Raw genomic sequence first — 25,562 nt, forward strand, 5'->3', positions numbered from 1 at the left:
ATATTCAGAGAAAGGTGCTCTGATATATGGTATTTGCACATGAAATTGTTTAGATTGAAGAGATTCGAGATGGAGTTAACGATAGGTTGGAGGTATGGAACAAAATATGGAGTCTAAAAGGTTCAGGTCAAGCAGAATCAAGATATAATATTTGAATTGTAAATACAGTAATTTGGCGCATGAAGCAAGCATATAGGTGAGATTTGATACAAAAGTTGTCTCAAGAGAGAAAAAAATAAGTATTTGGGGTTTTTATCCAAGAAAATAAGAGAATGACGAAAATGTCATACATCGTATTGGCGCGACATAGATGAAGTGAAGGTTTGCTTGCGGTCAGAGTTTTTTGTGTGACAAGAAGATACTACCAAAACTTAAAAGGTAAGTTATATAGAATTGCGATTAAACCAACTTGTTGTACGAGGCAGGGTATTGACCAGCCAAGGATTTTAAAGTTTAGAAAATGCAAGTGGTTGAAATGAGGATGATTAGATGAATGTGTGAGCATACTAGAAACGATAAGATTAGGAATGAGGATCCGGAACAAAGTAGAAGTGACCTCCACAGTAGACAAGGCAAGGCAAAAAAAATTGAGATGATTTGGACATGTGCAAATGAAATGTGTGAATATCGTAGAGGTGAGATGTTATAGTGGAGCCGATGACACACAAAAGTAGGCCGAAGAAGTATTGGGGAGAGGTGATTAGACATGATATGACACATCTTGAGCTTACTGTGCACATGACTTTAGATAGCATGACTTTAGATAGAAGGATACGCAGGTCACTAATAAGGGTATAAGATTAATAGACAATTAAGAGTTTGTCTTATTACTAGCCTATTCATATAATTGACTTGGTGGTAGTATATAACACCATGTCGATTGTAGTATCAACCCATTCATGTAGTTTTGGGCTTTTGGTATCTGATACCACCTATTCATGTGTCTAGGTGATTACACTTGTTACGGTTCCTTGCATATATACTCTGCACTGTTTTGTTATTAGTCATCATGTTTCTCTCCACAATTATTTTTCTTCAATTATTGTTTTGATTTGATTAAGCCCATGATCTTTCAGAAACAACCTTTATACGTCGAAGAGGTAGTGGTAGATGTACGTACACTCTATACCCTCTTCAAATCACTTTGTGAGATTTCATTAAAAATATTACTTGTTGTATTTTTCAATTTTTTTTGAAAAACTATTTAAACATAGTACAATTTTTCAAAATTCAACTTGAAGTTGAATTTCCAAACTGGAGAACCCCATTCCCAAATTTCACTCTAAATTATTCACAAAAATACAAAAACAACACCAATTTATGATATAAAAATACAATTTCAAATTTTAAATATTATTGTCAACTTAAAATAAATACTATTATTTTTGTAATTTCACAATTTTTACGTGCAAACACCCGCTAATTAATAAATTAGTATTTTGAATTTCGCTTTTGCTATATTGCTCTCTTTTCCCGTCAATTACGTACCCTCTCACTCTCTATTCACTAGAGGTTGAAGGTTGAAACTTCACCCAACACCCTCAGTGCACGTTAGCACCAACCCTGCATTCTTCCACACCTAATTTTTATAATACGCCTCTGATCACCTCCGCTACCTCGCTCCCCCCCACCCCCAACCTCCGCCCTTGGGTTGGTTTCGCCGACGACCGCAGAGCTTCATCGAGGTGATACGACGTAGTTCCACCGTCGTCGGATGGTATATATTTGGATATCTTCGTCGGATCCCTACATTTATTAAGAAAAAAATTCAAAATATCTCTCTCTGCTTCTTCTTAAAGAAGTTCCGTTGATTTTCTCCTTAGTGATTTGATCGGAATTTAGTTAATTCAGTAGCTTGAAGGTCTTTGAATTTCCACTGATTGAAGTTGCTACGATTTCGAATTTTGAATTGGTTACTGTATATAGTAAGTGCATATGATTTAAAGGAGCTGTTAATTGGAAAGAAATATCTAGGGTTAGGGTTTGAGTTTTAGGGTTTTATGATTGTTATGATGATTTGACAATGGTGAGGTTATTGGGATTGACGAGAGGAGAGCCGGCCGAGTCACCTCGGGAGGTAACTCGGATAATCCCAACAAGTGAGGATATTGGAGAGAGTGGTTGGCTTATTAGATTCTTTGATTCTGCGTTCTTCTGTGAGTGGATCGCTGTCAGCTACCTTTATAAGCATGATCATCCTGGTGTTAGGGACTATTTGTGTAATAGAATGTACACACTTCCACTTTCTGGCATTGAGAGTTACTTGTTTCAGATATCGTATATGATGGTTCATAAACCGAGCCCCTCGTTGGATAAGTTTGTGATCGATGTGTGTTCGAAGTCATTACATATTGCCCTAAAAGTGCACTGGTTTTTGATGGCGGAGTTGGAGGATACAGATGATAATGAGGGGATAAGTAGGCTTCAGGAGAAGTGTCAGATTGCTGCTACTTTGATGGGTGAGTGGCCACCTTTGATAAAACCCCCAAACACTTCATCTAATCTCTTGGGAAAGAATCAGATGCTTAATAAGTTATTGTCTTCAAAACAGAAGCTATTATCCTTGACATCTTCACCACCAGCTGTACAGCGGTCTCTGTCATTTTCACCCTCAGGGAGTTCATTGCCACAGGATGATGGTCTTGGAAGTAAAATATCGTCGCCTGAGGAAAATAAGATTTTTAAGAAGTTGATTCCGGGTCCAAAAGTAAGAGATGCATTGCTATTCAGGAAATCCGTGGAGAAGGATGATGAAGAACCAGAAAAAGATAGTTTTTTGAAGAGACTTTTGAGGGATAGTAGGGATGACGACGTGAGGAAATCAGCGGAAAAGGATGATGCAGAACCGGAGAGGGATGGTTTTTTTAAGAGGTTTTTAAGAGAGAGTCGGGATGATGATAGTAGGAAATCAGTGGACAAAGATGAAGAGGAGTCAGAAAAAGATGGATTTTTTCGCAGACTTCTTAGTAATAGTAAAGATGATTATGCTAGGAAATCTGTGGATAAGGATGCAGAGGAATCAGAGAAGGATGGTTTCTTCAAGAGGCTTTTGAGTACCAACAAGGATGATGATGAGGATGTGCACTCAAGTACAGATGGATTTTTCAAACGTATGTTTCGTGATAATAAAAATGATTTGGAGGATAAAGTAGGTTCCAAACCTGTTGAAGATGATGAAAAAGACGGGTTTTTCCGGAAGTTTTTGAAGGACAAAAAATTTGAGGAGAAGAAGGACGTAAGAGAAAGGAACGAAACAGCTGAAAAATCAACAAGGAGTTCTGAAGATGATGAAAAGGAAGGGTTCTTCAAAAAGTTTTTTAAGGAAAAATTTGAGGATAAGAAAGATGGTAATGACAGAGCTGATGACGATCTTAGGAGGCATGCAAATGGTGAGGAAGAAGAGCCTTCAGATTTTCCATTGTTTCGTCGACTCTTTCGAGTGCATCCAGAGGATTCAAAACTGTCAGCATCAAATGAAAGCAGTAATGGTGGCAGTTTTCTTGAGAGCAGTCCTGGAACTGAGAACTTTTTCCGCAAGCTGTTTAAGGATCGTGACCGTTCAGTTGAAGATTCAGACCTCTTTGCTTCAAAGGGGAACAAAGAGGTAAGTACACTAAAATCGCTTGCACTTTTGTCAGTTGCTGATAACTCCCTCAGTAACTAAATCAAGGAAAGGACCAAGTCTGTATATTTATAATGCCATATGTAAATCTGTCTAGTGTCTACTCACTTTCACGAGGCTTGGCATCTCAGTTGTCACCCCCCTCATGTATCCTCACGAATAGAATTATTTCAAGTCTGGTATATCCGTGCCCTCCCTCGTGTTTCTTGTGAATTTTATCAGTAAAGACTAAATTCGTCTCTCTCTCTCTCTTTAAACTAAATGCGTCTCTTAAATGTATTTCGAAATGCATTTTTATTTTTTAAAAAAATGTATTTCATAGGAAAATTCTGTCCTTGATTTTGGCTCCAAGTCTTAGCGTGGTAGTGTTACAGGCTAAAGTTTCATTGGACTTGATCACCTCACTAACTTTATGGCACTTGATGTTAGACTATATAGAATCCGTTCCACCATCAACACACCAGATTGTTGGTGGTTTTAAGGATATAACAACAGACATAAGTCTTGTATAAAGGTTCTTGTTTTGGATATTTCTCCAGGGAGTATGGTGTTCATTTGCATGTTTCCCAAAATTCAATTATGCTTTCTATATTATTCAATTGTGCTATTTTGCTGTCGTATTTTCTTGCATCCGTTCTTCAACTTTACATCTCTTTGGAGCCGAGGGTCTATTAGAGACAACCTCCCGACCCCCACAAAGGTAGGGTTAAGGCCTACGTACATCCTACCCTTCCCAGAACCCACTTGTGGGATTACTCTGGGTATGTTGAGTTTCAAAAATTTAGTGATAATACATCATAAAAGAAGGATGAAACTAATTTTACCTGTCCCCTTGACCCGGCCGCATATACTAATTTTCTATCTTGAGAATCTATGCCTGGCTGTACTATAATCATTTTATCACCTTAAAAAACAAATCATAATTCTGCCTTGACATGATAAATGGTGTTGCGCACCTGCAAAGTGTAGTTGTCCCTGCTGCCCTGAAGTAGAATTTGTTAGTGTGATAGACAAATTATTGGTTATGTTATTATGCCTTGTATGCTCCTGCTATTAGTTTCAACATGTAGACCATTACTCGCAAACTGCAGATCTCTGTTGATGTTTTTTATGATTGGAGAGATGTTCCTTGTCATAACTTGTTAGCTAAACACCATGGTTTTGGTCAATCAAGAACCGGGGAAAGACAGAGGGAGTTAGCATGAAGAATTGCTGGTTTTCTTTAATATCTCATGGAAGTTACTAAGAACTGTGGAGGAGGAAATCACAGTTGGTGATTTCAGAGGGTGGGTAGAAAAGGGAGTTAGTATGGAGAATTATACCGTTGTGTATCTTCTTGCTAATTTGGAATGGCAGAAATAAGAGAATGTTCCAGAATATGAGAAAGAATCTTGCTATTTCATGGATTCTTTTGGATTAACGTGAAAATACCCTAGTTTTTTAATTGATATAATGACCAGGATAGTTTTGTGAGGACGGATAAGCTAGATATTTTATAATACAGACTTGTTGATATTAATGAAATTTGATTTATCGAAAAAGTGGTTAAAAATATAGTTCCCTTTTAATTATTTCAAAAATAAATAAATATAGTTCCCTTTTAACCAAGAGGAAGCGTAAAAAGTCAAGTACATGTACTGTTCATACACATTTTGCATGTAAAACCAAAAAGTAAATAAGATAGAAGTACCTAAATTTTAGTCTATGTTTAGCTTCAATTTTGTCTTCAAATCATCATCTTAGGTTCCTGCCCTTCCAGCCTCCTCCATAATGGCATAATGCAACGGGACCCCTCAATGTTTATTCAGTGCGCCCCTGGACTATTTATTAGTCATGAATACCCAAGAACTGTAGTTGAAAACTTTAATAGACTTAATCGCTGGATGTTGTTGTGGAAAAGAGCATGGATACACTCTGTTTCAGGCGTGTGGGAGAAGAAAAAGAAAAAAAATCAGCTTCCAAGTGAATTTTCATATACAAATGTTTTTTGTTATAATTGTGTATTTCTTCTTGCTTCTTAATATACAATTTATGTTTTACCCCAATTGTGTATTCCTTTTTATTACTTCCTTAGATGCAATGACTATATTTTTCTTCTTTTGTTGGGGCCAAATCTATTAAAAAACTCGGCTAAAGCTCCACTATTTATAGCCAAATCAAAAAGTTTTTAGCCTTAATAATGGGAGTTGTAGCCATGTTTAAATACAAAGTTGGCCGAAATTAGATGATTCCAAAAATTAATGAGTTTAAACATGGCTACAACTCCCATTATTAAGGCTAAAAACTTTTTGATTTGGCTACAACTCAAAAATTCCACGTGGCAGCCCGTGACTCTCACTAACCACAGGTGAGATTGGTTAGGGAGGTTGAGGCTATCAACTAGCCCCGCATAGAGGGGGGGGGGGGGGGGNGGGGTAATTTGTCAAAAAATAGTTCAGGTGTGCACTGAGTAAATGGTGTCAAGTACAGGGGTGTCCGGAGGTATTATGCGCCCACACAATCTACTGCTTTCTGTGATCATCTTCCTTGCTTTCCCATGCAAAAGAATATCGTTGAGTGTAACAGGCATTGCCTACTTAACAGACCAAAATGTATTAAAACAAGCTTTACAACTGCTAACAGAAGACGACGGCATAAACTGGTGATTGTGTCTTCAATATCCATTTCACACGTATAACACCTGTTGCAATTAACCGTACCCCTCCTCTGTGGGCTAAACCAAGCCAGATAGGTTTCATATGTTTCAATCCAACAGCGGAAGTAACATTGCGAGTTTTGCTTTTAACTGAATCTTCCTAGGCCACTGTGTGATAGTGCTGCCAGGTATCGACATTCCATTATAATTTTTCTCTCATGACCTTACTGTGATACTGCTACCAGATATAGACATTCCATTTAGTTTTTCTTTCATGACCGTAACACCTCAATATTGGCTAAATTATCAGTACTGTTAAGCTTTGTAGAAAGTCATTTGAATGCCATGGTTCTTTAGTTGCAATAATCTACAGTGCTTTGAGTTGTGATGACATGATGGAAATGTGATGCAGTGTTTGTTAGTTGTTTTTTTTTTTTTTTTGATGAAGCAGTGTTTGTTAAATTATGGATGCACATATATTTCATGTGAGGCTCTTTACACCAGCCTCCTCTGCAATCATGCAGAATCTAGTTGTAATTGAGGAGTTGATATATTTAGTATGATGGTACCTTATCATAAAAAAAGACATATATAGTATGCTGGTAATTGTAACTTAAATCTCAAGTAATGTTTATTCCGCAGAAACGTCCTGGCTCCCCAAAGCAGCACGAGAGGTTAAATGCAAAACCTCCACTTCCAGATAATGGGTTGTCACAATTTCGGAAAGGGGCCTATCACCAATCACTTGATTTTGTGCAGTCACTGTGTGATACTTCTTATGGATTAGTAGATGTGTTTCCAGTCGAGGATCGCAAAAGTGCTCTTTGTGAGGTGGCTCTACTTTTAACTTGTTATATTCACATTTCCTTTGGTATGGTACCTTTGTTAACACTTCCCCTCACTGACATTCGCTTTTCTGCTTCCAGTCATTAGTGGAGATCAATGCACATCTAGCAGATGCTCAAAACAGTGGAGGTACACGTGTACTGAGAAATTAATGCATGAGTCAACTGTTTGCATTTCCTTATAGGTTACAATACAAATGTTTTAGTGTTGATTTCTTCTATCTATTATCTCAGTTGCCCTTTTGGTCTTGAGAGGTTTTTGAGATGGATTTCCACCTAAAGGCATAAAATTTTTTGAGGAATACTTCCTGCAGATGTAATTATATCATATATTGGAAGAGCAGTCGCTTTTAACATGGTTCTTTTATGCAACTGTTGGGATTTGTCGTCTTGTAGCTTCCATGCCATTGTCTTGCTTCAATCCTTTGTTATGTGTTGAGAATGGTTAGTGTGTCAATAAGGTGCATTTCCTTATTGCACAATCATTTCTGTTTGGTCTAAAGAGAGGTTTGAGGGATTAAAGTCATTGCAAGTGTGATCTGCTACCACAGTGGAAGTATTTATCTTGTTAACAAGCCTCTTCTTTGGCATCACTAATGCTTCAAGAAACTTAGTTTGAAATAAGAAAATTAACTTTCATAATTTCTCAGTTTCTTTTTCTCTTTTAATCTCTTTTTATTTTCTATTTAACTTTTTCACCTTGAATTAATTCCTACTCTTTGGGAAAACAAGAGATGTCTTTTTGACCATTGGTGCATCCTACTTCCTTCCCTGCAAAGGCAGGTAGGCGGTTTCTCTGAACAGTGGTCCCACTCCACTCAAGTGATGATTAAGTCGTAAGAGGGGGACTACATGTTCCTTTCGTAAAAATTATTGAACTTGCCCCTGTCCTCTCCTTTTATTTTTTTTTGAGAATGGTAACTTTTTCTTCTATTTATCCACAGGTATACTACATCAAAGTAGCCCCCCTTCCAAAAGAATTACAAACTAAACAGACTCCATCTGTGCTGTTTGTCACAAATAGTCTAAAACATCAAGAAGTTCTTCTGCCTGTACTAAAACTTTCTGTTTACACCAAAAATAATAAAGAGCTATACAATTCATCTTGAAATTCTGCAAATTGTTCTTCTTGCCCTCAAAACATCTTTGATTCCTTTCTTTCCACACTGTCCACCATATACAAGCTGGGACAATCTTCCATCTCTCCTCCTTGATTGTAGTATTGCCCACATTGATCCAACAATTTAGAAGTTGTATTATGTTTCTTGGTTTCACCCAAATGATCTTCCTAAGGCTGCTGAATATTCTCCATAATTGATCTGTCCATTTGCAATGCAAAAAGAGATGGTTGACTGTCTCTGCCTGTTCCTCACCCCTGTCCTCTCCTTTTCCTACGCTCCCTTTGTTAAATGTGAAGCATCCATTGGTGTGTAAAGTTATTATTTGGTGCAAAGCAGTTATTTGGCTATAATTGCTTCTGTTTGTGTAAATCAGTTAGACCAACATTTTTATTCACTTAAGAACTTTCCTATTTGAGGATCTTGTTTCCTGTCATGTCCGCTTTCTTTCTACTGTTCTACTAGAAAATGCATTCCTTGTCTGAAACATCATCCTTCCCTTAATGGTTCACCCCTTTGAATTGTGTGGAGGTCAATGAAATGTAGGTTAAATGGTTCTATATAAAAAAAAGTTTGGTAGACAAGCTCAAATTCTCAAAACGTGTGCTTACAGGGCTGTTAGTTCAGATGAGGTCACCTTTTAGCAATAAGAAACTGCAAATTCGTTTAAAAAAGGCTGATTTGATCAAAAAAGCATAGAGGTTGGATATAGTGGGTGCGAAGAGAAGTAGAGGTAGAGGTAGGCCGAAAAAGTACAGGGGAGGTTATTAGACAAGACTTGATGCAACTTCAGCTTACTGAGGATATGACCTTAGATAGGAGGGTGTGGAGGTTGGCGTAGGGTAGAAGGTTAGTGGGTAGTGGAGTGTTGTCTTGCTTCCTGAAGGGTTTAGGCTTAGTGGTGTTTGTCATAGTATTAACCTTCTTTTTGAAAATGATAAAGATCAGTATTAACTTTATTTTTGTAGAGTCGTGTTTTTTCTTTCTACCACCATGTGTTTTTTATGGTGTTTCAATTATTGCACTATTGTGTTGTTACTGTTTCTGCATTAGTTGCTATATTTTCTTCACTGTCATTTTCCCTTTTCATTCATACTTTGATTAGTTGTACTCGAACGGAAGGTCTTCCGGAAATAATCTCTCTACCTTCACGAGGTAGTGGTAAGGTTTGCGTACACTCTACCCTCCCCAGGCCCCACTTGTGGGATTTCACTGGGTATGTAGTTGTTGTTGTTTATTTGATCAACTTTCTGTTGAGCTTCAGATTGATATATATGTCTTCTGGATATAAACATTATACATTTAGAAACTATAGAGAACTTTATTTTTGACCACCAATCCTTCACCTAAAAAATAATTAGCTCATGAGGTCAACGCACGTGGAGGGAACTTGTCTATAGACTCACATACGCAGCCTCTTGGAATTCGTATTGAGTTAGCGAAGAATAGAACACAATGAAAGTGAAAGATCTACATAGTCAATTTGTTGGGATTAAGACTTAAACCTTTTGAGCCACTTGCGTTAGGTTTATTATTTGTCCAGAGTTTTTTAGAGAATTGCACGTCAACTGAAAATTAAAAAACTTACTAGTGTCTGAGAGATCTAATATATACTATTGAGTGTCAGAATGAAGATTGTCGAAATGGAATGGTATAGATATGGAGAACTCATATAGCCTAAGTCAACCCTAGCTAGTTTAGATTGAGGCATCGTTGTTGTTGTATGAGGTCAAAACAGTTTTATTCACCTTGTGTATTGCTGGTGGGTCAAAAAAAAGTGGGAAATCAGGAGTATTAGTCTTAATATTTGAAGATAGAATGTCTTACCATTTAAATTGGTCGCGTGAATTCAGGCAGATTGAGTGTGAAGGCTGATCAAGTATTAATGAAATGGAGGATCTACCTGTAAAAGCAGGTTATACAAAAATCAGGTTCTGAAGACATTTAACAGATAGGCAGAGTTTTCGATTTGGCAGCGAGTCTCGTATATTAAGATTGTACGATATAATGTAATGTGGGCTATGATAGTTGTCCTACTTTTATATTTCAGTTCACGTGGACGCAAATTTGGCCAAAATATATCCCCTTTGCCACTCTCAGTTCAATCAAGATATATCTCCTTTGCAGCTTTAGTTTCAATTCTGTTGTCTTAATTTCTTGGATATGCTACAGGAGTGTGCTTTCCGATGGGAAAGGGGATGCATCGTGTTCTTCATATTCCTGAAGATGAAGCTGTTCTCTTGAATTCAAGAGAAAAGGCTCCTTATTTGATATGTGTTGAAGTTTTAAAATGTGAAAGCCCCAAGTAAGTTGATAACGTTTATGACCCAAAGACAGACTTACTTTTAACAGGCTTGTTTCTGTTTACCACTGCCTCATTTTTGTTCCTTCCTTTTCACTTTCATGCAAATGACAGTTTAAAAGACACATCCAACTCTCAAAAGCTATCTAAGGGAGGGATCCCTCTGGCAAATGGAGATGTTCTATTGCCAAAGCCTCCTCCTTGGGCTTATCCTCTTTGGATAGGACAGGATAACCACAATGACAGAATGTCAAGGTCTGCATCTCAGGCCATAGACCAAGCAATGGCTCAATTATGGGATGCTAAAGTGAAATTTGTGCGAGTGAATTTTTCGGTAGAGATGCAATCAGAGTCTGCAATAGATCATTGCAGCCTTGGTTCTGCTTCAGAAAGTTATAGTAAATGCAGAGAGGTCCCATCTCTTCCATTGAAGTCAGATGCTATTGATTCAGAATGGGTACGGGTTGTCTTGACTGTAGATCCTGGTGTTAGGATGGAGGATATAGTGGACCAAGAACCACCAAGAAAGAAAGAGCATCGAAGGGTTCCCAGTACAGTAGCCATCGAGGAAGTTAAGGTAACCTTCATCTCTGCTGCATATGTGAACATTCTTTTACACTCCTTGCGTGAAGTTTCTGTATACTTATTGGATCTTCATGAGATGCAGTACTGCCTTTTGAATAAGATCATGTGTAATATCTGATCTTCGTGAATTACGTGAATGCCTTTCTTTATTTGTCTTTTCATCAATGCTTCTGGTCTAGCCTCTATATGATCAATTGTCCTTCATAATTATGCATCAAGACATCAAAGAAGTATGTTTAAGTCACCGGGACGTTATAGCTAGATATGCTGCTGTTTTGAACTATTAAGAGGGGATCAGGTGGACATCCACCCCCATCAGTTTTAGTAGTAGGATCACACTGCTTAGCAGTTGCATTTTCTTAGAAATCTAGGGTTAGTGGAGAAAGATAATGGATAATATGGTGCTTGTTGGGAGCCATTAGATAAGGATAAACCACGCCCCCAAAATCACAGAGCTTGGAGTTCTGATCCATCATTGCAAATTTGTGTTAGTTTTAACTGCTCTGGTGAGAACTGAAACTGGATTTTTTTATGAAATTGAGGAGCTTTTTATGTTGAATGTATTAGTTCAACATTATCTTCTTCTATGCTGTTTTCTAGTGGAGACATTAATGTCACTGAGTGCTGGATGAGTAGGTGTTGATGCACTGTTATTCTTTGTCAAGCAAAAGACAGGTCATAATCTTCTGTCATGATAGGCATCTTGTTGCTCGTTGAGTCTGAGATATCATGTGATGTCTTCTAAGTTCTAACTCCTTCCTAGGATTTTCTTTTGAAAGATGATTACCGTTGTTTCTTTGATATTTTCATCTTTTGGGAGAGATGGTGCTCTATAAATATCACCATTCATGATAATTTTGTTCATGTGTCCTACTTGTTCCTTTTGATACTTCTCCATACATGAAGAAATCACAAACATGGTTCTCTTTACAGTTAGCTGCATTAAAAGGCGAAGCACCTCCTGGACTCCCTTTGAAAGGTGCTGGTCAGGATTCATCTGATGCACAACCTAAGGTAGAGACGTTGTCAGATGTTGTTCCTCTTCTAAATAGAACCTATTATTCCATGTGCATGATAATCTCATTGAAAACAGGTCACAAATGGTGGTCTTCCCAAGGTTAGTGATGCACTTTCTGGAGAACTCTGGGAAGTCAAGAAGGAAAGAATACGCAAATGCTCTGGTTATGGGAAATTACCTGGGTGGGACTTGAGATCTGTGAGTCCCACCATCTGATTTTTGTTGTTGTCTCCTTAATATTTTCGTCGTAATTTTTGATAAGTTAGTATGACATGTGTGCTTGCCTTATGTATAAAGAGAAAGGTTGATCCTTGGTAAAATTGTTTGTTTCTCTACTTAATGCTCGTAATTAGCTGCTAATGATTAGGACATGCAGACATACATATATAAATCTACTTATGATATGTATCATATACATATTCCCTGTTAAAAATAATAGACATAATGTACACATAATGGGTTTCAGCTTTTTCTAGCGATCTTTTCATTGGTAAATGTAACTCATTGATATTCAGTTACACATATTACATAATTTGAAATAGCTAGGTTGCACCAAAAACAGTGAAGATGTATATCTATGCTTAATGCTAATTACAGATTCCATTTGCCTCGAAAACTCGTGTTCTTTCCTTCCAAACAGTCCACCTATTACTGACCATCCATGTTCTCCCCTTTTTTGGAATCCTTTCAAGTGCTAGCATTGTAATAGCTCCTTTGTGGTCTTTGGCATGGTCCAAGCAACACTCAGAATGTTAAAAAAGAAGATCCAGATCTGGGAGGTGAAAGAGCAATGAAGAGAAAAAAAAGCATGTCATCCTCATTTTGTTTCTGACAAAGGCAGCACCTACTGCAGATGTTTATTCCCATTTTTCTGTAGATTCTTTTGCGTAAGGTTGGCTTCCTTGGCTAACAACCAGGCACATCATTCAACTTCCAGTGGTGCTCTGTTTCTACTGATGCATTTCGAAGGCCAGTTATCAGCAACAGCGGGCTTTGGCTGCTGGTTGCAAGATTTGACAGTAAACATTTCTTTAGCATTGGATTTCCACTGTATAGTATCTGTCCGCAAACTGAGAGGGATCTTATGACATCTGAGAAGCGATGGACATCAGGACATAAGCTGTCCATTTCGCAGTCATTGGTATTGTTCGTAGACTTGATGTTTCAGCCTTGTTCAATCCAGTAATCTGACTAGAGAGCTTCAGAATTTCGTGCCACAGTGTACAAAGATGGTACTATTCCTTTAGGGGTTACTGGTCAAGCCAAGTGTCTTGCCAGAATTTGCATTTTCCTGCCGTCTCCAAATACTATTGAGGTCTTGGATTGGAAGGAATCCCAGTGTGCTCTTATGTCTCCAGATGCCACATGTATTATGATTGCTCCTTAATTCAAGAGTTGAGCCATATTTGGTTACAATAACCTTCCTCCACAAAGCCCCCTCCTCATTGTTAAATCTCCAAAGCCATTTATGCTGCAAACTGGTACTTTGAGCTCTCAAGTCTTTGATATTCAGACTTCCTGTGCTCTTTTCAGTTGAGACGGTTCCTGTTCTACCAAATTAAATGTCTTGTTTTCCCTCTTGCCTTGTCATAGGAATCTATTCATCCTTTTGCCACCTGAGTCAGCAGAGGGAACAAAGACATGGTAAAAGGGGGGCGGGGGGTTAAGGGTCTAGCACACTGTTGGTTAGTACTAACCTACGTCCAAAGGATAGATTTCTTATAATTACAAAGAAGTCCAGTAAGATCTTAGCCTAGCTAAATCATAAAACCTGAAGCATGTTCCCAGTCCAAAAATACTTGTGCTCTATCTTTATATAATTCTTTCAAGTCAGGTAGAATACACATTTGGATTTTCACTCAGGTGTAAGGGAGAGAACCCACATAATTAGGCTGAGTATTCTTGTCAAACTCCCATGAGAACCTCAAAAATTTCAAGCATTTCTCCCACAAGTTTTTTGTTTTCCCTTGTGCCTTTTTATCTTTGTTATTTTTTCATTCCTTTTGTCACCAGAAAAACAGGGATGAAGTGAGACAAAATTAAGTTGATAATTGATTGTTTAAAGAATTTTCTGAGTCCACAAAATTTTCTCCATTATCTTTGCTGCTTCCTTTTATTCTATACTTTGGGGTATATATAATTGTTTCTCAATATCATATTATGTTGTTCTTTGAATAGCAGCTAACATGCTTAATTTCTGGCATTCATATAGTTCATCGTGAAGAGTGGTGATGATTGCAGACAGGAGCATCTTGCTGTACAACTTATCTCCCACTTCTACGGTAAGTATCTTGGATTCAAAGATCTTCCATTGTTGTGTAATTATTGGTATTCTTTATAGGTTATGTTTTTTGCTATTTTATTTTGCGGTACCTTTTTGCTTTTAGATAGCTTTGGCTTTGTTTGCTTCAATTTTTTGTCTTAACGAAGCCAATGCAACTTTTGGATGAGGGGATATGTAAGGAGGATCTGATATTATATTACTGTGGGGTGGGAGGGGGTAGGGGTGGGGTGGGGGTAGCTCATTATAAATGTTCCCTGACCCCGAGTTATTACTGAGTTATTGAATTGAGTTTAGTAGAGGTCTAGAACTCTTCCCTTAACATGAACTGTTATAAATAAGAGAGCATGGGACCAGTTGTCATGTAACTCATATCTGCTTTCTTAATCTTTTTTTGTGCCTTCTGCAGAATATTTTTTGTGGTAATATCTTTTTGCTTTTGCTCTAAAATATATTCAGTACGAAGACCTTAAAATTAGAAGGTTGAAATGCATTTGGATGCGGGAAATTTTTAAAAAGAAATCAATTTGATAAAAACTAGCACTCAAGGTAATATAGGCGAAGTTCTTGCACATGGTCACGAAACAGATGTAGAACAGGGCATAATAAATATGGTAATCTAGTAATTCGTAAGAAGCTTAGGAAAGGAAATATTCTGAAAAATTTGATGACTACAAACTTTGCCTAGAGAAATGAATGAAGAATTCAAGTAAGTCAAATCTTGCTCATCACACATATATAGTACTATGATACGAAGTACTGAAACATTTGGTTAGCAGAGCCATATGTGCGAGTAACATTTGTTCCTTAAGCAAGTGATTTTTGAAAGAGGAGGTCAAATTATATGAGGGCTTATCTAGCTAGGCGATCTTTTATCATATTGAGGTTTTCTCTATTTTCTTCAACATGATGATTGTGAACTCAAGAGTTTCAATCCCAACAGAAAAAAATTGCTGGATGAGTTCTGTCGATCTTTCTCTGTTTGGAGAAAAATTACCCAATACTTATATTGGTGATAAGTAGTACATATCCGCATGGAATAGTTGAGGGTGTGCACAAGTTGGTCCGAACACCACCGTTATAAGTTAGCCTATTTTTAGTAGATATTCAACCTTGTTTATAGGCCTCACAGGTTGAATTGGGATTTGGGTTGCAAGGTTGGTTCCTTGATCAGGGATATATTACTTAATTGGTATTATTCACATAGATAATCATCATGTACATATTTTCTTGTCTGGTGTAAAATATGTAAAATAGTTGGCTTTATGATATCCAACAAGTTGATTTGGGACTCACATTTATTTGTTTTGAGCTTTTTATTGGTATAAGGCACACAGTCCTCTTCTGTGTATTCCTGTCTTTGTGATCACCGTCTTTCGTAATTTGAAAAATGTTTAAAATACTCGGTGAATTACAAAAGCAATTAGAACTCTTAATATTCTAGTGAAAATCATATTTAACTCACCTTGAACTAATGTGACAACAGAGTTGTATAAAGTGAAGAATAGTATTGAGCACATGTAAAGATAAAAATGAAATAAGACAATGATTGTCATCATTAATGAATAAAATTCAGGAAATGATTTTGGTAAATACTATGCTTATTTGTCAATTACCTTAATTCATTATGGGAGTCATTTCTTCGGTATTTTTACATCTTTACTAGCTCACAAGAAGGCTTCTGTTCTTTCCCGATATACTTGCGAAAAAGAACAGTATTTTCTACCGAAAGATTGACCTTTTCTCTCCATCCTCCTGCATTTGCTAGGTCTATTGCTAGGGTTTCATTCCTAGATATGCCAATGTCAGTGGAGATTCATGTTTTTACTGTTGACCTTGAATTATGTTTTATGCTCTCAAGTTACTCTCTCATATTGTTTGAGTATTTTGAAATGGTAGATATCTTCCAGGAAGCTGGTCTGCCGCTTTGGTTGCGTCCTTATGAAGTCTTAGTTACATCCTCTTATACTGCTCTAATTGAAACAATTCCAGATACGGTAAATTGTTGCTTTTTTCTTGATAACCTGAGTGTTCTTTATTTGTTGTGAATATTCGTGACAGCGGTTTTAATCATTGTTCTGCAGGCCTCAATTCATTCTATCAAAAGTAGATTTCCTAACATCACAAGTCTACGGGAATTTTATGTTGCCAAGTATCAGGAGAATTCTCCTACCTTTAAGCTTGCTCAGGTAAACGTCGTAATGAGAAAAGTTTGTAGCCTTTGTGATTTACTACTGTCTTGAATTTCTCAAGGGTGCCTTTGTTTTATACTTCCCCTGTTTCTATTGGAGGTAATTGTAGTAAAGCAACCCACTAAGTGCTTATGTTCTGTGTTGATCTTTTAGATAATTATCTTCTGTGTCTAGTTGAAGCATGATAGAGCTTGTTGGAATGGAAGCCTTACTGAACCAAGGAAAAAGGGAAAAAAATATTTTTGTAGTGATGGTAGTGTTTGGGCCAGATTGCGCTTCCACCAGGTGCATGCTACCTCCTACCAGCACTTGTACTGAGTAACCCTGGCCACCAAGGCTGAACATTTTGTTGGCTCTGTTTTGGTTAAAGTGTTTTTTCACCCTACACTAGCCTTTGCAATTGTTGAAGTTCCCACTCTGATGAGTCTTTTCTCACATTGTGCCTTGTCATATTGGAGATGGAGGAAACCATTATAGTCCTTGCTTATCCTCTTTCTTGATCTTCTCCACTTTTAGCCTCTTATGTTTTATTAACTCATCACTTTCTCCACCTACCCCCTACCCCCCAGGGCAGTCCTTACAACCCTCTCTGTTTAATTTCTACCACCTTCCTCTACCATATATATTGGCCTTCTTGCTGACCTTGGTATTGGGCCACTCCTCTTTCCCCTACCTTGCATTGTCACCCCCCTCATGTAGGAATATTCAGGTACTGCTACTCAATAGCAGACGGCCCTACTTTTGGTTTGGGTTGGGTCTAGTGTAGTCATTTTGGGATATTGGATATTGAATATTGAATTTAATTATGTTTATTACAAAATTAACATTTGTAATTTTGTATATGAGAATTGTGCACATTACTTCAAACAAGGGTGTGCTTTGTTTCTCATTTCTTGTTCTCCGGGAGGCGTATTACTTTCTTGCTTCTCGCTTTAAAATATATTTGGAATGCCAGAAATGTCGGAAGTTTGGGGACTCCTGTGCGCTTCACTTTGAAACATAATAAAAGTGCGTATATGATGAGGGAAGCACTCCTTATCGACTAGTTGTCATTTATGTTCCTTATTTTTTGGGTAATAAGTGTAGAGAAGAAAATTATGGACTGATGTGCTCTAGTCAATGACTGCAATTAGTTTTACTAAATTAAGTTGTATCTTTGTTGTTGAGCCTTTCATTTTCAAAGGGATTTTCTCTTGGGAGATTGTTTGGATGATAAGTTAATGCTTCCAACAATTTTAACCTGTTTCATTGTATAATTCTAGTTGAATAGTTAAGGGTTTCTCTCTTATGGTTTGCTTAGCTCTCATTTCAATTTCCTTTTGGTAATTTCACTTGGGCTTGGGACTTGTAAAATAAAAAAACTCATTTTTGTCCTCCTTTATTTTTCTACATGCAGAGAAATTTCGTTGAAAGCATGGCTGGATATTCTCTGGTTTGCTACCTTTTGCAGGTGAATTAAATGACTTATCTCTGTATAATTTTATGATTGCATAAAGAAGCATTAAACACAGATCATATATTTCTGTTGTCAGCAGTTTCTTTTTTCTCTAATATGTTTCACCAAAATATATCCATTTTACATGGGCTACATGCTAGCCATATCCTTTGATTATTTATTGCACATCTTAGTCTCTTCTTGCGCCCCAATACCCATAAAATTGAAAAGAAGGGATGAAAATTGGAAAAAGATTTTTATATTACCAGTTTCAAAAAAAAAGAAAATTGGAAAAAGATGTGTTTGAAAGGTAAAAAACAACTAAATCTGTATGCCAGCGCTCGTCTTAAAAGTGATTGGATTTTTCTGATGAAGTAACACTTGTATTGATCAAATGGGAACACCTGGTATTCAAGTAGTAAACAAGAAGTTGAGAACCTATTCGAAACTATGATTTTTACATTTTACCAGACATCTAAGCTAGCAGGGATTACGTGGCACTGAATATTACGAAGAAACATAGACTACCCCCTCCATCTATACAATAGTAATTTCTACTGCTCTCCTCCCCAAGGCTCTCTTGTTTCCCTCTCTGCACTACCACAGTAGTGCAAAGGAGCTACATTCCTTTCTTTGCTTCTTCTCCCTCCCTTGAAGGCGTAGCTCAACTAAACAGGTTCTGTACAGTCCATCATATCTTTGACGACAGCTGTCATTGTCTGCAACTTCCATTGTAATTCAAAGATGAAAATGGAACTGCTGATTAGACAATAAAATTTGCACTTTGCACTGAATGCAAGAAATAGAGCTAAAAAGCATTGGGCAAAATTTAATTCTAAAGGGCTGGAATGGAAGAGCTAGAACACAATCAAATAGCAGAAAATGGACAAGCAGGGAGATATGGCCTTGCAAAGCCAGAAACAATTAGGTTTCTTCTTCAAGTTGTATATTTGTCACAAAGACTTATCTGTCACATTTACAATTATACTACACCAGACTCTCTATTAAGAAATGAGAATGTTTCATGGTAGTATGTGTCACAATGGTAGAAAAAGTGGTGCTGTTGTTATTCAAGGATAAAGAGTATGACATGTCGCGATGTGTAGAGAAATGCTAAATGTTTGTTTTCCATGGGTGGGTCGCCCAAAAGTTGGTTTTCCTGTTTCCTTAGGAAAAGTCTTCATGGATTCCGTCTCTAGTACAGATTCAATTAATCAAGTAATTGTGATTTATGACAATCATAATGGTTGCATGCTATTGGTGAGCCATTTGAAAAGAAAGGGATCTCAGATGTTTCGAAGGCAAAAGAGAGAATTCACAAACTGAAGTCCATTGTCTTATCCCTCTTAGCATCAGGTGCAGCATGAAGAATGCATATGGTGTGGATATCCAGCTTTTAGATTTCCTCAGTTACCTCTGTATATGGTGTGGATATCCAGCTTTTAGACTTCCTCAGTTTCCTCTCACATTTGATTAGTCGGAACTAGTTGTTTCTAAGGTTCCTGGATATGGAAATAGATACACATGTAAGGATATCATAATGTTACTGACAAGTCACAACACAATTGTTGTGCTTTTTTTGTTTTAATACGCTGTTCACTTAGCTATAAAGAAAAGTAATGGCTGTGTGCTATTTGTGATGTAACAGCATGAGTTTGTGTAGTGAGTTATTTTGTACTCCCGTTTGACACACTCACTCAAATGTTCACTTGCTTCTCAGTGTCAAATGTTTGTTGTGTCAAGGGTTCCAGAAATGTTTTTGCATGATTGAAATCTGTCCTTTTTTTCTTTGATTTTTCTTAATGTGGCTACTATGAATCTCTGCAAAATTAACTTTTCTAGTACAGTAGGTATTGCAATGATTACCAGTCTTTTTGCTTCTGTTGCTAGATAAAGGATCGACACAACGGAAATCTTCTATTGGATGAAGAAGGACATATCATACACATTGACTTTGGTTTCATGCTATCTAATTCACCTGGAGGTGTAAATTTTGAAAGTGCACCATTTAAATTGACACGTGAACTTCTTGAGGTATGTGCTGCTGAAGAATCTCGTGTCTAACTTTTTAGTTCTACCCGTTATTTTATCTTCTGGAGGTGTTTGATACAGTTTCTCAGCATATGTTGTGGTTGATTTGTGCTAGATCATGGATTCTGATGCTGAAGGAGTTCCAAGCGAGTTCTTTGATTATTTCAAAGTAATTTATTGTTTACTGAGATGTATTTTGTATCTGGACTTCTTTTTGTATTTTTTGTGCTTTAAGCCTTTTTTCCTGTCTTCAGGTTCTATGCATCCAAGGGTTTCTCACATGTCGGAAGCACGCAGAGCGTATAATTCTTCTTGTCGAGATGCTACAGGTAGACCCTGATACACAGTTCCCATTGATAATTTCATTATATATTTAATACTATGTAAAACCTTGGTTTCTGATATATGAATCTCACTTACCATGGAGGGTGGAATGGGGACTGGGGGAATTTTGTAAAACTGGGAAAGGATTAGAAATGTCCTGTAGTTCTAATGCTGCAAACTTCCCATTTTTCAGTATCTTAGACTTCCATATTTGGCAGGCTAAGCCTTTACAAAGGAAGACTTTTCTCCAACTTTAATCTTTTTAATCTCTAAAATACCATCAAAGATGCACCTATCAAGAAAAAGAACTGTCAAAGATGCAGTACAAAATTACGGTACTGCTCCTCGATATCCCAAATTAAAATATACTTCTTTGACTTGTCACGGTATCAAGAGAAGATCTGAAGATGTTAGTTACTTCTTATTTAAGGGGGTATGTATTTGGGAGCATCACTTTTGTCTTCTTCTGAATTTATAAAGATCATATAGCTGTCATAAACAGAACCAAGAATCTACCATTTATGTCTCATAAATTGGCAGTAGAGGAGAAAAATTTACCTCATATTCATTTTGTATTTTCTACCCATAGAGAATTTTTCTTTTTGAGAAGGTAACAGTCTTGTATTATATTCCAAAAAATCAAGCCTGCCACAATTTGTTACAGATTTACTAATTACAAATAAAAGGAGAGTATCAGGAAGATCTTCAATCCTAAATAACAAAAATTACAAGGTGCCTAAAGCATTCATTACTGATTCTAGATCTTCCATATACTCCTGCTTACACCAAAAATGAAATAAAACCAAGCAATTCATCTTCATCTTCTGGATGCTNTTTACTAATTACAAATAAAAGGAGAGTATCAGGAAGATCTTCAATCCTAAATAACAAAAATTACAAGGTGCCTAAAGCATTCATTACTGATTCTAGATCTTCCATATACTCCAGTTTACACCAAAAATGAAATAAAACCAAGCAATTCATCTTCATCTTCTGGATGCTGTTACTTTTGTTCTGGAAGCATCTGAGGTTCCTCTCTTTCTACACAGACCACCAGATACAGGTGGGGATGATCTTCCACCTTTCTTTATGACCAGAAATGTAGGCAAAGCTACTCCATATCTTCAGGGCCTGGACAATATTTCTTGGCATCACCCAAAGTAGGCCCTTCGAATTGATGAAAATGCTCCACAAAATATTAGTGATCCTACAGTGAAGAAAGAGGTGATTTGACTGTTTCAGCCTCTTCTCCACACAGGAAACACCTAGGACTCAGTTGGATACCCCTTTTCATGAGGTTCTCCTGAGTCAAAACAGCCTGCTTTGCTAGTAGCCAAGTGAAGCAGGACACTTTAGGAGGTATTTTAACTTTCCAGATTAGTTTCCATGGCCAGCCAGTAATCTGATGGGTGAAAGAGTTGAACTTTTTCCAAGCTTCCTTCACACTAAAATTTCCGTTGCAGTTATGATTCCAAAACAATCCATCTTGGGAGGTAGAGGTTCCTTTGAATTGTTCAAGGATTCCAAAGAAATCTACTAGTCTTTGGATCTCCCAATCATTTAGGGGCCTTCTAAAACTCAAATTCCATCCCTGATTTGACCAAACTTCTGCCACAGTGTCTTTTTGTTGTTGGTTCAGAATGTAGATATCTGGGAAGAGGGTTTTTAGGGAGCCTTGTTCTAACCAGCTGTCCTCCAGAAGGAGACCTTCATGCCATTTCCTATTCTAATGCTGCAATTTTCTCTTAATTTTGGCCAAAAGTTTCTGATGGCCATCCAGATGCTAGTTCCATGAGTACTAGTGACCATTTTGGTAGACCAGTGATCCTCCATTTCATACTTCTGCTTGATAAGTTCTTTCCATAGTGCTTGTTCACTGGATGCTAGTCTCCATAGCCATTTCATCATAAGGCTTTGGTTCTGAATCTTCAAATTCCTTTATACTGGTAGAGTTGATCTATTTGGAGAAGACCAAGGATTTACAACAAAGAATGTATATTTTCCTAAGGAAAATTGATTGAAATTTACTGGGAAGGAAGAAGGATCTCCATATAGTATTCATTAACTTAAGAGAAAGGATATGATGGAGTGCAGAGAAGCCTTTTGATGGTGCTTGAAAAGAAAGAAATTCATTTAAGTGTAGTATAGGATATGCATGAGGGATTATTCACAAGCGTGACAACACAGGGAGGAGATTTAGAGGCAGTTCCTGTAACTGTTGCTTTAGATGAAGTATCTGCCTAAACTTGTGCTTGTTTATGAATGAGCTAACCAATAGTATTTAGGATGACGTTTCATGGCATTCTATTTGCAGAAAAAAGTATGTTCGGCTTTAGGATGGTTTCATTAATTAAGACAATATAAGCACTGCAAGTGTAGTTGCAATTATAAGAAAACGGCGAAGTCATATTGGAGGAGATTTTGGTGTCAAAACACGGAAGAATCATATATCTAGATTAGTCCTCTAGAAGAAGAGTATCATAAACAAAATAAGATGGTTGAATTGGAGGAGTGTCATTATAGGCTAAGTGATGCCAAACGAAGTGGAAGGTAAGTTGTATGGAACGGTACTATGAAGTAACCCGAGCATCTAAACCTTGAAACTTGTTCAGTATCATTATAAATTTTTGGGTAATAAGTAGTTCAGGACCATTATAAGCTTCATTAGAAACCTTGCACAGCCGATGACAGACAAGGAATACTTTAAAATCCTAAGTTACCTATTTCAGAAAAAGAAAAGGGGATACTTTAAAATCCTCTTGGGTGTGTAACTCGGTTGGGCTTACAAATGGGTTGAGGAGGTTCCCTTTCAGTTCATTTCATCTCATCTTTTTCTTAACCTTTTCTTTATCTTTTTTTTTTTTTTTAATTGTGAAGTATCAGAAAGGAACACAATTTAATCCAAAGTTAAACAGAATGATCCATCATAAGAGAAAGCAAAATCATCACAGAGAATCTCAGAACCTCTTAAACATCATACATCCACAAGTGAGATTAATAGTTTGTTTAGCCAAACTTCTAGGAAGCCAAAAACTTATTATTTAAGAAGTGCTTACTTTAGAGTTAAACAGGCTATATAGAATGAAAGAAGAAACTCTATGATTGATCTTGCATGTCTTAATGAATCTGTAGCTTCTTCCCAATCTTTGTCTTCAGGGTTAGTACTGGAAATGACAATTTGGATGTTGTTTGTGAAGGTTGGATGAGCGATAGTCTAAGGGCACTTCTGAGATGAGCTATTTTCTTGTTTACTATCTGGGCACGGTCATGTTATTTCCCTTGATTGGCATATGGGCCATGTTGTTTCCCTGGATTGGCTTACACAATTTGTATTCCTGTTCTCAATCCTATTTAGCTGGACTGTTGTATCATGTGATTGAGTTACTAAGCATACTTGTTTCGTCAAACACTGTTTCGTCTTTATTGAATTTATACATTGATCTCCTAATAACACATAATTTGTTTCACTTTGATCTTTATATCAGGATTCTGGTTACCCTTGTTTCAAGGGTGGTCCCCGAACAATTCAGAACCTAAGAAAGAGATTTCATCTTAGTTTAACAGAAGAGGTTTGTTTACTGGTCCTGAACTTAATTAATTCCTTATTTTTATCATCTACCTGATCATTATGCTCTGTTTGTCTTTGCCAGCAATGTGTTTCCTTGGTACTTTCTTTGATTAGCAGTAGCTTGGATGCGTGGCGTACTCGTCAATATGATTATTATCAGAGGGTCTTAAATGGGATATTATGAGGTCAAAGTGAGTTATCCACACCGAAATCTGACTATACGTGTGAAGAGAACCGATCTTTAACTAGTTTGCTGAGAGGGGCTTGGTTGGGAAAGAGCAATTCATTATATGGATGTGTTCGTCTGATTCAATCGAGGTTAAAGGATTGCTTGTCCTTGCAGTTTGCTTCTCTTTCTGAGGAATTTGTAGTTGTACCTGCGAATGTTGTATTGAAATGTACCAGGTGCAAGCTCTCTTCAAGAAGAGCTTTAATTTCTAGTTTCACTCAATTTTCAAGATTATTGGACAAAAGGCATGGGTTGTCTCAAGATTCAGTGAAGAGATTTGTCGAGTATACCCACCCGTGGGTACATACTGTACAGAGCTGTGTGTAAGAGAATGCAACAGTGGTGGCTAGCTGACAGAATGCGAGAGACGGCTGTTTGAATTGAATCATGAGTTTGCTGGTGCAACATGATATTTGGTTTGTACAATAGCTTCTTTGCTTTAATTTTGTTCTTCATTTTTCCTTTTATTGTGTCAAAAGCATTATTTAGATTAGCAGTAGGAAAATTGCAGCCGGCTATTTCTTGATTTTCAAGTCTTTGATTCTTTGTGTTCACCAGGAGATATCTGAAACAGCAGAGTTGTAATGTATAATATTTTTTGTCCACCACACCTCTTCATAGTGCAATTTGTCCACCACACCTTTTTTTACTGCAATCTTTGATCGACGAATTCTCACGATAGGTGGGTTACTAAATGCTCAAATTGTCCTGATTGAGCTTAGGGTTTATCGAAAATAATTTTTTGGTCTCACAAGGATAGGAGTATGATCTAGAACTAAAGAAGCAATATAGAATTACGATAGGTTACTAAATGCTCAAATTGTCCTGATTGAGCTTAGGGTCTATCGAAAATAATTTTTTGGTCTCACAAGGATAGGAGTATGATCGAGAACTAAAGAAGCAATATAGAATTTTGATTTAATGCACTCTAGTACTAATATCATCAAATACCGATGATAAAAATTGTTAATGTATTTTCATTTCAATGTGAATGATAGAATAATTTGTTTCATTTTCATTTTGGCATTTGAATTCCTTTATATATTTTTTTAAAAAAGAAGGATAAATGGCTAATTTTTGCTTCTGAACTATTTGAAATGGAAGGACTTTATCATATGTTCAAGTTTTGGTACCAAAATATCTTTATGGTTGAAAAGCAGTTCGAAAATACATTGTCATGGCTATGTAGTTACAACAATTTTGTCATGTTCTTTTACTTATCGGACTAAAACCTTTTTTTAAGAATACTTTACAAATCTTAGTATATATAACCTTTTCTTTTAACTCCTTTCAAAAGCTTTCATCTTTTTAGTTCCTTGGTGACTCGAACTCACAACTTTAAAGTTGAAAGTAAAAAGTGCTTACCATTCGAGCAAC

At 37.0% G+C, this 25,562-nt stretch overlaps 1 protein-coding gene across 1 annotated transcript; it reads left to right on the plus strand.

Annotated features, from left to right (window-relative positions):
- Positions 1-1,492: 1,492 nt before the first annotated feature.
- LOC125843536 (phosphatidylinositol 4-kinase beta 1-like) lies at positions 1,493-24,819 on the plus strand. Its single transcript, XM_049522646.1, has 16 exons — positions 1,493-3,604; positions 6,900-7,088; positions 7,184-7,232; positions 10,393-10,525; positions 10,637-11,099; positions 12,041-12,121; positions 12,201-12,323; positions 14,338-14,407; positions 16,306-16,403; positions 16,491-16,595; positions 17,995-18,048; positions 19,924-20,067; positions 20,180-20,233; positions 20,319-20,393; positions 23,874-23,957; positions 24,039-24,819. The coding sequence occupies exons 1-16, from the start codon at positions 2,024-2,026 to the stop codon at positions 24,138-24,140; spliced, it is 3,405 nt and encodes a 1,134-aa protein (XP_049378603.1). The 5' UTR covers positions 1,493-2,023; the 3' UTR covers positions 24,141-24,819.
- Positions 24,820-25,562: the final 743 nt, after the last annotated feature.

Source organism: Solanum stenotomum, chromosome 11 (assembly GCF_019186545.1).
Source record: "Solanum stenotomum isolate F172 chromosome 11, ASM1918654v1, whole genome shotgun sequence".
Classification (NCBI taxonomy): domain Eukaryota; kingdom Viridiplantae; phylum Streptophyta; class Magnoliopsida; order Solanales; family Solanaceae; genus Solanum; species Solanum stenotomum.